Source organism: Triturus cristatus, chromosome 10 (assembly GCF_964204655.1).
Source record: "Triturus cristatus chromosome 10, aTriCri1.1, whole genome shotgun sequence".
NCBI classification, from domain to species: domain Eukaryota; kingdom Metazoa; phylum Chordata; class Amphibia; order Caudata; family Salamandridae; genus Triturus; species Triturus cristatus.
In genome coordinates, this window is record NC_140593.1 from 1,096,338,747 (window position 1) to 1,096,354,991 (window position 16,245).

Consider the following 16,245-nt stretch of genomic DNA (forward strand, 5'->3'; position numbering starts at 1 on the left):
ATGCCATGCTGTACCCGGCTAAGCTGCGAGTCAACCGACAGGGCAAGTCGCACATATTCCAGGACCCTAAAGCACTTCAAAAGGCGCTGAAGGACTGGGCGAAGGAGCAGCGTCGGAGCCCGGCGACGTCACCGCGAGGGGACGAGAGAGATGCCGACCTGGACGCACGGGTCTGATCAAGAGTGCAGGACTCATCTAGTTGGTATTTTGTGGAGACATGCTTGGCTGCGGGGAGGTGGGATTTTGAGGGGAATGGTTGGACGATATGGTTATGGGGTACTGTACAATGTGACATGCACTTCCCACCGGTCTAGTCGCATCAGGGAGGCCCGGGGTCAGTGACTTATCCCCCAGTTGCTCAACTCCTTTATAGGATTATAGAGAAAGCGGCTGGGGCCAACCACCTGAGAGCGCTGTTAAGCAGTTGTCCTAAAGTGCTGGGAGGGGTCGAGAGACACCATAGTGGCTCGCTGGGCCGGGCGGCGGCAGTTGGGTGCTGGGTGCTTCCACACTAACGTGTGAGCGCAGAGCGACCTCCGCCCGCGTGTGCGTTCCACTCCGTTGAGGGTTCAAAAGTTAAGGGTGGGGAGGCGGGAGGTATGGGGTGCCCAAGTTTGGGAACCTGCAAGGCCGAGTTGGGGAGGGTCTGCTGTGGGCGGGGGGGGAGGGGGGGGTTTAGGTTCTGGGGGTTTGAGGTCACTAGGTTGGGGTGCGCGCTTAGCACCGCTGGTATGCTCCTGCGCTAGGAGGCGCGCACAATGGAGGGATTTGCACCCAATAGCACGCTATGGCGAACACAGAAGCGGCCATGCCTGAGCGGCGCGACGCACTAAGAATCCTCTCTTGGAATGTGCGGGGACTTAATGATTACCGAAAAGCCCGTAAAGTGCTGCACTACCTTAAGAGGCATGAGATAGATATTGCACTCCTACAGGAGACGCATCTTCCTACTAACAGCCCTATCCTGCGCTCCAGGGACCTGAGGGAGGCACACGCAGCGGGGTTCACTACACACTCTAGAGGGGTGCTGACATGGGTCAGCGCGCGGTTGGAGCACAGATTGCAGTTCATTGCCACAGACAACGCGGGCAGGTATGCCCTCACGCGCTTTCAGGGTAAGGGCATGGATTTACTACTGGTTAATTGTTATGGGCCGAACTATGACTGCCCTGAGTTTTTCACAGCGCTGGCGGGAGCAGTGGGGGATACAGGCGCGCGGCAGGTACTATGGGGAGGCGACTTTAATGTGGTGTTGGACCCGGAGTTGGATAGATCAGGTGGCCCGACCCGAGCGCAGCCTGCGGCAGCGAGGGCGATCGCTCGGGGTATGCTGTGTTTGGATCTGGTGGACTTGTGGCGCACTCGTAACCCGGCGAAGGGGGGCTACACGCATTACTCGGCATACCATAACCTGCATACGCGGATAGACTACTGGCTACTTTCTGCGCCCCTCACTTCGCAGATTCGTGAATGCGTGGTACTCCCACGAACGCTTTCTGACCACTCGCCGATACTGCTCTCCCTGGCGATGCCCAGAAAGGCCCCCCCACCGTTTCTTTGGCGATTTCCCCCTTACTCGCTGTTGGATCCTCTGTTCAAGGAGGAGCTTGTGGAGGCGATCGAACAATTCTTTGCCACCAATTTGGGCTCCGTGGAGGATTTCCAGACTGTCTGGGAGACCTTCAAGGTCCACATTCGCGGAGTGGCGATGGCTAAACACTCGGGGGTACTCCGAAGTATCCGGCGCCGCCTTGCGACGCAGGAGCGTAATCTGGCAGCATTGGAGACCAGACTACTAGAGACGGGCGGAGATGACACCACTGAGGAGATAAAAGCTCTCCTGGCAGAGTACCATGACACTGCTGACGCAGAGGTGCTCCATCTGGGGAAGTACGCTACGGCCAGGGTTTATGGTGAGGGTGACAGACCGGGGTCGGTGTTAGCTAACCTGCTCAAAGCTCGCAGGCGCAGGACCGCCGTCACGCAGGTCAAGGCAGAGGATGGCTCACTGCTCACAGCGGAGGAGGACGTGGTGGAACGATTTCGGTCGTACTACGCAGGACTTTATGCTTCTAAACAAGCCGGCATGGAGGACGGCATAGGGGACTACCTGGACCATATAAAGTTGCCGTTCCTACCGAACGAACACAGGGAGTTTCTCTCCCTACCTATCGAGAGGGATGAAATTCTAGAGGCCCTGGCGAGCATGAAGGCGCAGAGCGCTCCTGGAGCGGATGGCCTCACTGTCGCGTTCTACCGCGCTTTCATAGACCAGCTCTTACCACACGTGTCGACGCTGTTCGACGACATGTGCACGAAGGGGCATATGCCACTGTCCATGCGCGAGGCGCTATTAGTCGCTATACCGAAGCCAGGCAAACCACCCGAGGAGTGCAGCTCCTATCGACCGCTGTCGCTGCTCAACGTGGATACGAAATTATATGCCAAGGTCCTAGCCACGCGGCTGGCCCTGCTCGCTCCCGACCTGGTCGCACCAGAGCAGGCGGGATTCATGCCGGGCAGGAACCTCACGTACAATTTGCGGACGGTATTTGGCGTCATGCAGCACGTTCGCCCTGAAGCGCGTGCGCTCGCAGTGTTCCTCGACATGGAAAAGGCATTTGACTCCGTCGAGTGGCCTTTCATGCGGCAGGTCCTCGCGCGCATGGGGCTCGGTCCGATCTTCCTCCAAATGATAGGGGTACTATATAATGGCCCCACGGCGAGAATACGCTTGGGCGACCGAGTCACAAAACCGATAATAATTTCGAGGGGCACAAGGCAGGGTTGCCCCCTGTCGCCTTTGCTGTATGCCCTGGTGGCAGAACCGCTGGCGTGCGCTATGCGTGAATACCACAACCTTCGAGGTATCAATTTCCCAACTTACAGGATAACGATATCCACGTATGCGGACGACACCCTGCTATATGTCAGGGACCCGGAAAATAACCTAGCCCCAGTGTTGAGGGAGGTGGTCCACTTTGGAGCGCTCTCCGGGCTGACGGTGAACTGGGATAAATCTATCGTGTTCCCGCTGACCCCGGTCACGACCCCATTTGCTATGGAGTACCCGTTGCACTGGTCTGAGGAACCGGTCCGATACCTGGGGATCCAGCTCCATAGGGACTCAGAAGTGGTACTATCTGAGAATTATGGACGGGCCATAAGTCAACTGGAAGACGACGTGGAGATCTGGATCAGACTGCCTCTCTCGTTATTGGGTCGCATATCCATCATGAAGATGGTGGTGCTCCCGCGGTTCCTGTTTCTCTTTACGAACATCCCTATGGTGCTCTCGCGCGCTTTTTTCGCGCGGCTACAGGCGTCAATGCTAAGGCTGGCGTGGGCAGGCAAGCAGGCGCGGACCAGCTGGAGAGTACTGACGCTCCCTTACCAGATGGGTGGCCTCGGGGCGCCCGACATGGAGCTGTACTATCGGGTGGCACAGGGGGCTCAGGCGCATAGTTGGATACACGGGGGCGAGTCTGTCCCGTATCTCAGACTGGAGACATTGTTTGCGGCGCCGTTGCCGCTCCCGGCGGTCATTTTTGAGCATCCGGACCGCCGCACGGGATTTCTTGATTCGCTGAACTCCACTAGGCATGCCTGGAACTGTATACTACAGCGCGACTCTGGGGCGCAGCTGTATTCGCCGGCAATGCCCACTGCCTGGGCGGTGTGGCTGGCCCCTTGCAAGGAGGAGGGAGTGCGGCGAGCTCTTAGGGAGATGGGAATACACACCATGGGTGACATGTTTGCTGACGGTCGAGTCAAGACGTGGGAGGAGGTGACAGCCTCGGGCGTGGAGGGCACACAATTGCAGCGTTTTCAGTATTACAGAGTCAGGCAGGCCTGGAGGCAGTTGTTGGGGTGTGATTTGGAGGAGCCGGCGGAGGTTCAGGAACTGACATACATAATTAAGAATGACAACCCCCGCGGGTTGATCTCTAAGCTGTACAGAATGGCGCAATCTCATAGGGTGCACGAGTTCGCAAAATGCAGACTGGACTGGCAAAGAGACTTAGGCATTACCATTGACGATGCTATGTGGGCGTACTGCTGTACGGGGATTAGACGCATCTCTTTGCATGGCAGACACCGGCTTGTCCATTTCAAATTCCTCAACAGGTACTACTACACGCCGGAGCGCTTACATAGATATGGGCTGCGTGAAGACTCTGTATGCGAACGTTGCAGGCACCCGACGGCTGGCTTCCTTCACCTAGCGTGGCAATGCCCGGGCATATACGACTATTGGGTGGCGGTCTACCACCAGATAGTGGGGGTGACGGGGGTGGAGTTGGCTCCGGACCCGACGGTGGCGCTATTGGGGCATTCAAGAGGTGTACCGAAGGCGGCCAGACGCCTGGTTGATATGGGGATGCTAGTGGCGAAACGACGAGTGGCGATGAGCTGGATGCGTGGTCCCGTGCCCACGGTGGAGCAGTGGAAGCGCGATGTGCTGTACTGCTGCACCCAAGCGGAGAGGTTCAGCGAGTTGCTGCCGCCGCGTAGCAGGCCTAAAAACTTCTGGGAACTGTATGAGGACTACCTGAGTGGGCGGGGGGCTGCAACGGGGAGCCCGGATGGGGGCCCTGACTCAGAGATTACAGAAGAGGGAGCTCCCGTGGGAGGTGTTCGTGCGGGTGGCGCCAGGTGAGGACGAGTGGCGGCTGAGTGCGGGAGGAGAGCGATACTGCGACTGAATTAGGACCTCAATGGTTTGGTTGGGGAGGGGGGGTTAGGGGAGTTGGGGGAAGTGTGAGGGGAGGGTGGGGATTTGGAGTTTATGGCCATAAATAGAGTGACTGTCCCCTAAGCTTAGGGGGAAGGAGCGCGTTAGAGCCTGACCGCAGACAGGGGGTCTGCCCCGCACACAAGAGCTGAACTGGAAGGACACTTGGGAAGTATCGGGTATTTATTCAGTTTTGCACGGTGATGCCCGGCCTCCGGGATGTGGGATAGCCGATATAATAGGATGCGAGCTGAGATACGATGGCGGGCCTCAGGCTGATGGCACTCGGATATGTATATAACTGTTCCTTGTTTGCAGTCAATAAATACATTTAAAAAAAAAATAAGGTGCAATAGCAAAAGCTTGCCAAGTCTGGCCTCAATAACGGCCCGGCTATTTTTTATTTAACCAACGTCCACTTGCGATGCATGTTTGAGTCTCTTGGTTACAATGTCGAAAACGTTTGTGAGCCTACCGTTTAGCTGGGTTTCGGCCAGATTGGAGCACAGTTTTACTGCCGGCCTACAAGTCCGGGTGCCGTTTTGCTTGAATATTGGTTTAAGTAGGGTGTTTCTTATGTCCTTTAGATTAGGGCAGATGCAGTTGACATGCACAAGATACTCTTTCACATAGATGACAGGACTGCAGTTCTAATCTCCTTTCCCATGGCGGAAGGTGTGGGAGGATCGGTAGGATACCCAGCTGCAACTTTAGGAATTTTACTTTTATCCTCGTTTTGAATCCCATTTTCAGGTAAGATTGTGGCTTGAGGGCTTCGTAGTCACTTAGCACTGTCCAGCCATGAGCCCTTTTAGCCAGTGTTTCTTGGGCTTCTAAAACGGACACCAGTTTTGTTTCTTTTGTCACAATTTACAATAAGGTCACTCTCAAACAGCAACAGTTAAAAATAAGTAAATATATTTAGTGTCCAACCTCCCAAGAAATAAGTAACAACGATGAGCAATGATTTAGGCAAATACGTTAAAACAAGGATGCCGATGGAGTGGCAGAGCATTGCAGCTTCTGGGTGAACAGGTGGTACCAACTGCATCTAGGTCAACCCCACACCACCTCTGAGCATGATCACACAGTCATATATAGGAGTCACATCTGCACGGACATCAGCATTCTCCCTCATACATTTGGACGAAACGCAGCTGACAATGAGGAAAATCAGTGTGAATCTGTGCCTTAACCAACGTGGGATCTTACTAATCATAGAACGTCCACTCCATAGAATGGGGAGTGGACCAGTGGTTAAGAATCTGCGGTTAGACCGTGTACACACCAGAAAGACTGTAATTGAAGGAAAGTAACTTTTTCATGCGGTGGATACTTCCAACTACCGAATCCTCACCTTTGAATCAATACCAAAGCAGAACACACAACAAAGTGGTGAATCTGGGGAGTAGGCTTCAAACCAGGAAGTCCCTCAGGACCAAAACAGGTGAAGTGGCTATACCAGCAGACCTGAGAATCAAGGCAATAGCACCTGGTGAAGTGGACGTCCATGTTGCAGCGTAGTCTAATATAGGAACACCCTGACCCAGAACTGTAATTGTGACTTCTGTTCTGGGTGAATACGCTGAAAAGGTCCTCACGAGACCCCATTTTAGCCAGAGAATAGCCTAACATTACACAAACGGCAATGCACAGCAACCAGGTACTCTTTTGAACAGCCTTACCTTTTTCCCCCACCAGCTAACTGAACCGAAAGTAGGTCATACACCGGATGATCTTTAGCCTAATTAATGTAGAAAACGAATGCAGGACCGGGGCTGCCTTAGCAAATTATCAATTACTTGCCTCGGCCAATGATGGTTAGCACTGATGAGCATAGGCTGATGACATGATTTCCCAAGCCAGTACAGAGACCTGGGCGATTCAATCTCCCAGCTCAGCGTTGTATGTGTGTGTGTATGTATGTAGATATGTAGATATGTAGATATATATATATATTTTGCCGGCGAAGAATGCCGGCGAAGAAGGAGACGGACCACAGGGAATCAGCGAGATGAAATTTATTCAACCCAGGTACAGCAGTGACGCGTTTCGAGCTCGGGAGCCCTTGATCACACAACAGTCACAGTGAAACTGATTCTATTAAGTGCCTGAAGGTGTATCGCCACAGTTAACTCGTGTTAGGTCATGTGACCATAGACAGAGAAAACACTATCCATTTGATATCCTGAGATGATACTCGTAATTAATCAGCTAAGCATGTCATTACTATAATATCGAGTTGAATCTCAAATATATAATCCACTGGTATAAATACCTGTACTAGTAACATGCAAACATGTATGCCTGATAGCACGTTTGTATACAAATCATTAAAGGACAGATAGTTTGTGAAGTGCAAATAACAAAATAGCTATCAATATACTGTGCAAATTAGTGCAAATGTTTCATAAAGTGCATATCGAATGAATAAATAGATAAATACATATTTGATAACAATAGAATAACAATTTCAGGACATCATTGTTAAAATCATATATACAATTTTCAAACATATTTTCATATCGATAAATACTAGCACAATAGTGAAACAGAGGGGAAAAAATGTGTGTATAAATGTTATAAAAGGCAGGCAATAGAGTTATAAATAATTGATTTGACAAAGTCAATCTTATTGAGATTTGATTTCTTGCAGGTGTGCTTAATATTAGGGAACCTATGTATTAAGCTCACTGTCCAGTTAGAGTTGCATATATTGTATTGCATCAGCAAAAAACAAAAGGAAAATCCAATTTACTTTAATATGTTATGGCTAACACGTGGGCCAAGGGATAACGATATTGCTGATGATAATCCTGTGAGGCATGCAAGACTAAGAACATTAGATGAACTTATATAAAATTATGCATGTCCTCTGTATTATTTAACCCATAGGGCCACTTGCTGTCGAACTCTAAATTCTTTTAGTTTCGAGTTGTCTGAGCTGTAACTCACGATTACCCCCTCTGCGTGATTTCGGAACTGAATCTACCACAAAGTATTTGAGGCAAGAGACGTCATTACTGTGAGTGCTTTTAAAATGACGTGCCACGGGGTAAGTCGGATCAAGATGGCGCGAAGGTGCTGCAATATCCTGACATGCACCTGCAACTTGGTACTTCCAATGTAATTTAATCCGCAGGTGCACGTCTGGACATATACCGCGAATTCGGTCTTACAATTGAAGCTTCCAATAATAGCTACCTCTTGCTTATTAAATGGAGTGTTGTAATGAGTTTTATTAATATCGAATTTGCAGGCTCTACAGCTGGAGCACTTACGGAAACCATGAGCAGGTTTAAGGCGGTACCTATATTTTTAGCTCTTCTGAATGTGATGGTCAGAGTACTGGATAGTTTTGAATTAAGTACTCCATGTGCAAGTGTATGGCAGATTCCAAGTGCTTGTATGTATAGGAGTGTGTGTGTATATATATATATATATATATATATATACACACACTGAAAAAACCATAGGTGTCACCCACGTTATAGTTACGAATTAGCATTTAAAACACCTTGCAATCTCACTTAAAAAACCATAGGTTTCACACATGTTATAGTTAGCTGGACATTTCACTCGTAAAAAACCAATGAAATTCCCCCGTTATAGTTAGTGCAGGCAACTATAACTCACGCGACCGTAATCCGCTGATGACGTCAGATATTACATCACTGTATTTAGACACTTATTTACCCATGTCTTCTTCCATTAATCTTTAGCTATACATATATTTACAAATATTTATTTTTCATAAAGACACATATGTCATCAGTGATGTAATATCTGAGGTCATCAGCAGAGGATTGCGGTCGCGTGAGTTATAGTTGCCTGCACTAACTATAACGGGGGAATTTCATTGTTTTTTTACGAGTGAAATGTCCAGCTAACTATAACATGTGTGAAACCTATGGTTTTTTAAGTGAGATTGCAAGGTTTTTTAAATGCTAATTCGTAACTATAACGTGTGTAAAACCTATGGATTTTTTCAGTGAATTTGTACGGTTTTTTAAATGCTAAGTTAAGTATTTATTTATTTTATTTTTTTTCAGGTTTCTCACCGTGCGCGCACCGTGCGCGCACTATGTATTTTTTTTTTTCATTCAGGTTTTTCACGCTTCGCGCACCCACGGTTCGCCGTGCGCACAACGTGCGCGCACCGAGCGATTTAAAAAAAAATAAAATAATAATTTTCACCCTTGGGGGCCCTTCTGTGACCCCCTGACCAAGGATAGGGGGTCAGTAACTGTCCACTCTGCCCCCTTTTCACGTTCTCCACCTTTTTTTTTCACCCCCTCAGACTGCGAGAGACAAAATGGCGGCCGACACTTCCTGGTTTCGACCGATTCGAATGTTTACCGACATCTAACAACCAATCAGAATTGCGCTCGCGCACGGCAGGGTGCGCGCACAGTGCGCGCGTATGGATATTGATATGCTTTTAAATGCTATTTCTCAGGAAATACTGAACAGATTTACACCAGACCTGCAAAAGGCACTTCCTTGACCTTATGGCTACCTCTCTGCCAAATTTCACGTAATTCTGTTCAGCCGTTCGGGCTGTAGCTGCGTCTAATGGTCCTATGGAAAAATGCATGGGGAAAACGCGTTTTGGGACCCCCCCTTTTTCTCGGCCCCCGCTTGACGAATCACCCCAAGACTTTCAGGGTAGGAGCTGAACGGAGCGCCCCATTAGTTTTGAAAATTTCGCGAGGATTCGTCAACCGGCGCCAAAGTTATTCAAAATAGAATTTTGAGATTTCCTATGGAAACTAGGTTGTAACTATAACTATCTACTGGTGACTGCCAGTAGATAATTATATATATATATATATATATATATATATATATATATATATACATACATATACACACACACACATATATATATATATATATATATATACATATATACACACACACACACTTATAAACACTCCCATACATACATACATACATACATACAAGCACTAGGAATCTGTCATACACCACTGAAGGGTCAAAGGTGCCATGTGCAAGACACAGATGTTGTCAGACAGTCACTGCCAGTGCTAAGCTCACTGTAGCTGAAGGTCCCACTGCAGAGCCTGTATGTGCCATGAGGACAAGAGACCATAAATCCTGAGAATTATGCGAGACAGAACAAAGACTCGAGCCAGCAACACTGGAATCCTGGCCTGAATGTCCCGGACTCACTGCAGGGAGTGGAAATGTCCTAAGCCACTGTGTCCAGGATGGCCCAATGAAGGAAATCACCTGAGCTGGTCGAAGATGAGACTGCAGGGTGGAAAGCAACGTGATTGCCTTCAGTTGGTCTGATCTGAAACTAGCTGAGGTGATGTTGCTTTTAGGAGCCAGTCATCAACGTACAGGGGTAGGTTTATCCGACCTGCAAAGAAGGCTCATGACAACCGCCTTCAATTCTGTGAACATCGAGGGAGTTAAGGTACGGTCAAAGTGTAGGACGATGACATGGCAATGCTCCATTACCACCGCAAATCCGAGGTAATGCCAATGGAACTGCAGAACTGGCAAATGAAATTATACATCCTGCAAGACCAAGTATTCCATCCAGTCTCCAGGACTGAAGGCAGAGAGAACAAAGTCCAGTGTCAGCATTTCTATTTTGTCCTTCCTCAGGAAAGTATTCCGCCTCCGAATTATGGAATGTTGTTTTGCATACACAAGAATTTCAGTTGTTTTATTCATTTGAGCAAGAACTATAACTCACTTTTAAAACTCATTTTTTCAGTGAGAATATGAATACACAGAGGAAATTTCTGAAGAAAAGGGGACATTCCTAGCCAGGCAAACCATTTGTAATTGTGCGACAAAAGCAATGCATTTCCGCTTCACAGAAGCCAATGTCCAGTTACTGTCAAGCTTCTATCCGCCTGCAAAGAGAAAGTGTCTATGTGCTAAAAAAAAAAGCAATAGAATTTGGGAAAAACATGCAAAAATTAGTGTAATAACAGTTGAGATTTCAAATTGGGAATAACATTCCGAAATCTAATAAAGGCCAGGTAAAAGCACAGAAATAGTGCTCAGTATCAGTAATACAGTGTGCGGTATTACGCTGCTACTTGTAATCTGGCCCTAAATTACTGGATCTTTTTTCATACCCTCTTTTGAGTAAGTCTCTGATCCTTGTCCTTAATGTATTCTTCTTAGAAATCTTCTTAAATGTCTTGCACTCACCACACACATTTCACATATGAATATATTTCGATCTTACTAATGTACGGTTTTCCAAATTTTGTATTACATCAACCATTTCTAATTGTTTTTTACTTATAAAGTGATCCCCCTTAATGCATCAATCACGACCTCTCTAACATCTTTTTGGATCCCTTCAGATGACACAGTCAGTAGTTTACCTAACAACAGAACTTGTGTTGTAGTTTATTAACCCTGCGCAAGCACCATTTGTGTTAGTGAAAATGCATCAATCACACCTACCTTTCCATAAAGTAATAGCTAATAGCTGGTGCAGCTTTGGATGACCAAGTTTGTCTGATCCACTTCGAGACCATTTCAAAGCTCTGGACACAAACGCTACTCTTTCAGGGGAGTTTGGATCCATCAGGCTAAACAATTTCGCCAAGTTTTCTATGAAAAAAATAAAAGCAAGTCAATATGGTAATCACACAATCAGCTAACATTATCATAAGGCACAGGCCACCATTCCCTTGCGGTACATATTCTCACCCTTTTAAAGCAGCATTTCACTTAATAAAAAGTACGAACAATGCTGAAAACCTGCAAATATACCATCCCATAACTGCTGGACATGTCCGGTCATGTTTATATATATATATATTTTTTAAGTTGAATATACTTTATTGAATTTCCACTAGTGATGAGGACTGGCCAAGCAGTCAGTGTGCACTTAGGAAGGTGCTACCACTCCTCCCCTGTTCCCGCCCCCTCACGCAAAGCTGTGGAAGTAGCAGAAAATAACATGATAATAACGAAGGTTATTATTTTATTTTCCCTTTATTTCACTGCTAAAAAGCAGTGGGGTGACGCTCCTCCGCCTTAGCGGACAAGCCGCCACTGCTAGTTTGGGATGCCCATAGTTCGCTACATTTGTTCTGGTGGCAGAACCGCTAGCCTCTAGACGGAGGCAGTGCCACTCCCAAGTTGCATTCAAATTCACAAACAGACAGCTGTTAATATCGTGCTTTAAATCGATGACTTGGTTTCATATATTCCAAATCCCAGGAGTAATCTGTTCCCGATAAGGGGATTTATCAACTTCATTGCATTATCAGGCCCGTGTATGAATTTGAGCAAATCTCTCAAATACCCCCTTACTGTCTGCATACAACAGTGTTCACCCGAGTAACCACTTCAATGAAGTGCAGTCTCGGTCAAGTACTTACATGTGTGGATTAATCAAGATGTCTCTAGGGTTTTACAGATCAATTACAAATTATTTCCAATCTTGAAATGCAAATTAACCGTTGCCAGCCCTTCTGCTCTTCTTAGCAGGGAGAATCTCGCTGATGAAAAAGGATGTTTAGCTTAAATTTCTTTAAATGTTTCTGAATATTCCCATAGTGCTTCCAAAATACTTTAGGCCACATATCTCTAATTGTTTAACAGGCATGGGCGGACAAACAGCCTAGTTTTCATTAGGAAGTATTTACATTGCTATAAGACCAAGGTGAATTCGCTGTTCCAAACTTGGAGCTCTATTTGTGTGTTCAAGCACATTTTGTGTTTGCAGTGGAGTTGTCCGACTCCATTTCCATCGCATGTTGCTATAGAAGAGTAAAACGCATTCCCAACTCTCTTGCAGGCCCTCTTCCTTCATCAATTGCCAATAAAGAGGGCCGAAACTGATGAGGTAAGGTGTACATTATGGGCATGGGATTGAATGAGAATTAGCCATACATTTGTATGCATTTAGCACCCCCCCCTTACTTCTTCTGCAACACCCTATGTTTACTCCAAAATCCAAGGAGAAATCCACGTGGATATTACAGAAAATAAAATGAAATACTTTTGAGAATTTATTTTCCAAGAGGCAATTTGTCTCGCTGCAGGGACTCGACCCAAGTGAAAGAAGTACCCTGCTTGAAGCATTTACCTACTATAGCCTGCATGCTGTTTGCAGGGCAGTTTTTTATAGGTTCATACAAGAGCCTCGCAATTTCCAAACACACTCTTCCCTCCTTATTGGCAACCCCACCAAAGGTCTGGTTACCTGCCTATATAGCTCAATGTAATCAGAAAGCTAGAACTAAAGGGCTCAAGATCTAGATTGACAATTTTTGGAAGCACATGAACATGCAGCTGCACTCAAACTGAGTCCCTATCACCCAACAGCACACTGAATGTGGCACATTTTAAATTTGACTGACAGGATATACTACTCCCAATTGAATTTGTACACTAGTGCACTAAGGGATACTAAAGATTACTTGTGATGTGGGGCAACAGAGGCGTGGAGTAGGCCTGTGTTCAAGTCCTGAGCTACTGGAATACTATAACTATTGCACCTCATTACTGGCCAAAACAAATTTCTCTTGGTATGTGTTAAAGAGGTTCCTGCAGGCATCAGGAAGCTCACAGCTACAGTATTGTTGCTGTCGAAAAGAATAGTGGCTGTGAGGTGGGAACAGGGATGTACACCCACACAAAAAGAATGTCTCGAGGATCTGGCACACTGTAGCAAGCAGTTAAGAGGCTTACACAACTCCTGTGCGTGTTCACCCCCACCCCCCGGAACCCCCACATCTTGACCAAAGGATATATGGGCTCCCTTGCAGTCTTACCTGCAATGCCCTAATCATGCTTCTGCAACTGGCTGATGTAATAGGTTAATAACGGTGCAGGAAAGTTGTGATGCTGAATATGCTCAGTGATGTAAATGCCTCATAAAAGAGAATGCTGATGCTTTGATTTCTACTTTTGTATGTGATGTAGCAGTTACCTGATCTGGAATGCATGCTATAATGGTCCCATCACTCCTCTTACTATTGTAATGGCTAGGTTTGTATAGCATGCTCAATATGTGCAATACTGTGATAATGTGTGGTGCTTGTTACTGCAGTTTCTTTTCTGTATTGCATGAATATCCCAAATTGTTTTTAAAAATATGTAGGTTTTAGAACTTATCATTTGGGCCATTTAAACAGTTTCGTGTTGCACCTCCATCTCGGGGGCACGGTTTACCGTTCCGTTGTCCAGCCTGATCGACAAGTGGTATGATCCTAAAGATCCAATATCTGTATCTACAATGTTGTAGAGAGTTTGAAATGGGATCTTTGAGTTATGGGGATTAGAGTAGAAAGCACATTCTTGCTTGGTGGGGTTAGCAAGGTGCGACAGATCAGCCACATTTTCATTCACTATACGTTTTGTAATGCCTCTTTCAATTTGCCGGGATGAGTTTATCATTTAGTATGACATCGATAAAGGACGTGCAATCTTCACTTAAAGTTATGTTTTGATGATATGCGATCTCTCTGATGGGATGTTTTATTTCTTTCAAGAAATGGATGCTGCCAGGAGAGGGTGTGTAGGAGAAGTTTTATGTACAGCTTGCATGAAGGCAATGTCTCATACTCAGTTTCTATCCAGTTGGAGGCTTTCCAATTCATTAACGTGAATTTCTTTTGTAAGAACGATTTTACATCTCAGCCTTTTCAGGTGTGTGAGGATTATCTGTCTTTTTATTGGGTTATTGATTCTTTTTACATTCCACAGATGTATTTGAGATGATTCACTGTCTATTAAATGGGAGGAGCTGAAGAGAAAGTACAATAGAATTAGGCCAACTGACTCCGCTAAGAACAAACGTGCCTAGATCCACCGATAAGGGGATGGTGTTATTGAATAAGAGGAAGCTCATGATCTGAGAGGGTGGCCCTTACAAGTCGTGTTGCCCATCACAATGAGTAATTCAGTATAAGTCAGCTGGAGAGTTTTGGAGTGGGCTGCTGGTTGGGTTATTTGATCGAGATGGGAGGACTGATTGGTTCCATTACTAAAGGGCTCAAATTGTAGAAGAAATTTTGTAATTTCTGTGGTTCATTAAAAGTTTTGGCTTTGTCCTTGTAGGGGATTTTGCAGTGGCCAGGATATATTATACTGTATTTGATGCTCATTTTTTGGTGTCGCCTAGCAGCGCACTAAATTCAACTGACCGTTCCCTGTATGGTTCCATTTTGTTGACTATTCCCTGATCCCCGCTCACTACATTCTTACCTAATTGTGCAGAGTTTTCTATCCAAGTAAAGGTCACTCAGGCCAGTACTTATCTATATTTTTTTTAAATATCTGTTTACAGGATTTTCAAAAACAGTATAACAGAACAGTGCCATTCCAGAAAGATTACAGACTTCGGGTAATCCCATGTACAATGAGCAGTAACTCAATATACCAAAACAAGGTCTTTGTACCATTGATACACATAACATTTGGAATGGCAATCCCTGGTTCACTCACCTAAAAGAGATGGAAAAGAGAAGCCCTAATAAAATCACGTGATCGTCCAACTACGTTCCCAGCAAGGATGCCTGGCATAACAGCCACAGCTCAATAAACAACAACTTGGTGCAACACACTGCTCACGCCCCTCCCTACATGCGCATTGGTACAACATACATAAACGACAGCAGCTCATGCAAGCCTAAGCCGAACTCTATTCTGCAGTAGTGTCTGTAATGAGCAAGTATGCCCCGAAAAGCCTCCAGATGCCCTTCAGCCACGCTGATATGGGTCACAATGTAACAAGTGTTTCAGAGAGGTTGCTGTATAGGGCAGCATCTTTGAGTGAGTCTCATTTTAGGAGAGGGGGCTAAGGTCTACACGTTTGCTGCCCTAGATTTGGCCAGGACCAGTAGAATAGCGGTTAGACTTGGAGCTAGGCACATCAGCAACATAAACATAATCATTGGCTTAGAGTCCAACTGTAACGAGGTTATATCACCAACGGTTCGCGATATCTCTATCCAAAATCTAGTAACTGGAGGACATTTCCAGGCCAAGTGTACTAAGCCACGGGTCTGCTGAGCATCAGGACATTGGGATGGGCGACAAAGGTCTATGTTGCGCAGATGTTCATTCAGAGCAATGGTAAAGTCTATTTAAAAAATATTCTGCTTGGAATTGACAGTAGCCTTGTTTGTTTGAAAAAAAAAACAAAGCAGCATAAGTTGGAAGAGATCTTTTCCCTCAGATTGGTCTCCCATAATGCTTTATCAGTGGAATCCAAAGTGGACATTTGTTCCATTTAAAGATTATATGGCCTAGCAATTCAACCATTAGTATGTGTCAATATAAACATTTGGGACAGATTTCCTCAGGTTCTGGGAGGAATGTTACTCAACACAATCTCTTTTAAAGACTTTTTCAACTGGCTACGGGGCTAATAAAAAACATTTTGTGAGGGACCAAAGATTTGGAGCACATACGCAAAATGATTACAGAAGGAACAGTATTCCCCCTCTTTTGATAAGAGATATTGCTTTAAAAGCTTTTGCAAGGATCATCCTATG

The 16,245-nt window shown here is 46.1% G+C and overlaps 1 protein-coding gene across 1 annotated transcript in view; it reads right to left on the reverse strand.

Annotated features, from left to right (window-relative positions):
- The window catches only part of GET4 (guided entry of tail-anchored proteins factor 4), a 166,892-nt gene that overhangs the window by 60,605 nt on the left and 90,042 nt on the right, over positions 1-16,245 (reverse strand). Inside the window, exon 4 of the mRNA XM_085629303.1 lies at positions 11,195-11,344. Within this exon, the coding sequence (XP_085485429.1) occupies positions 11,195-11,344 (150 nt within the window). The remainder of the gene's footprint in view (positions 1-11,194; positions 11,345-16,245) is intronic.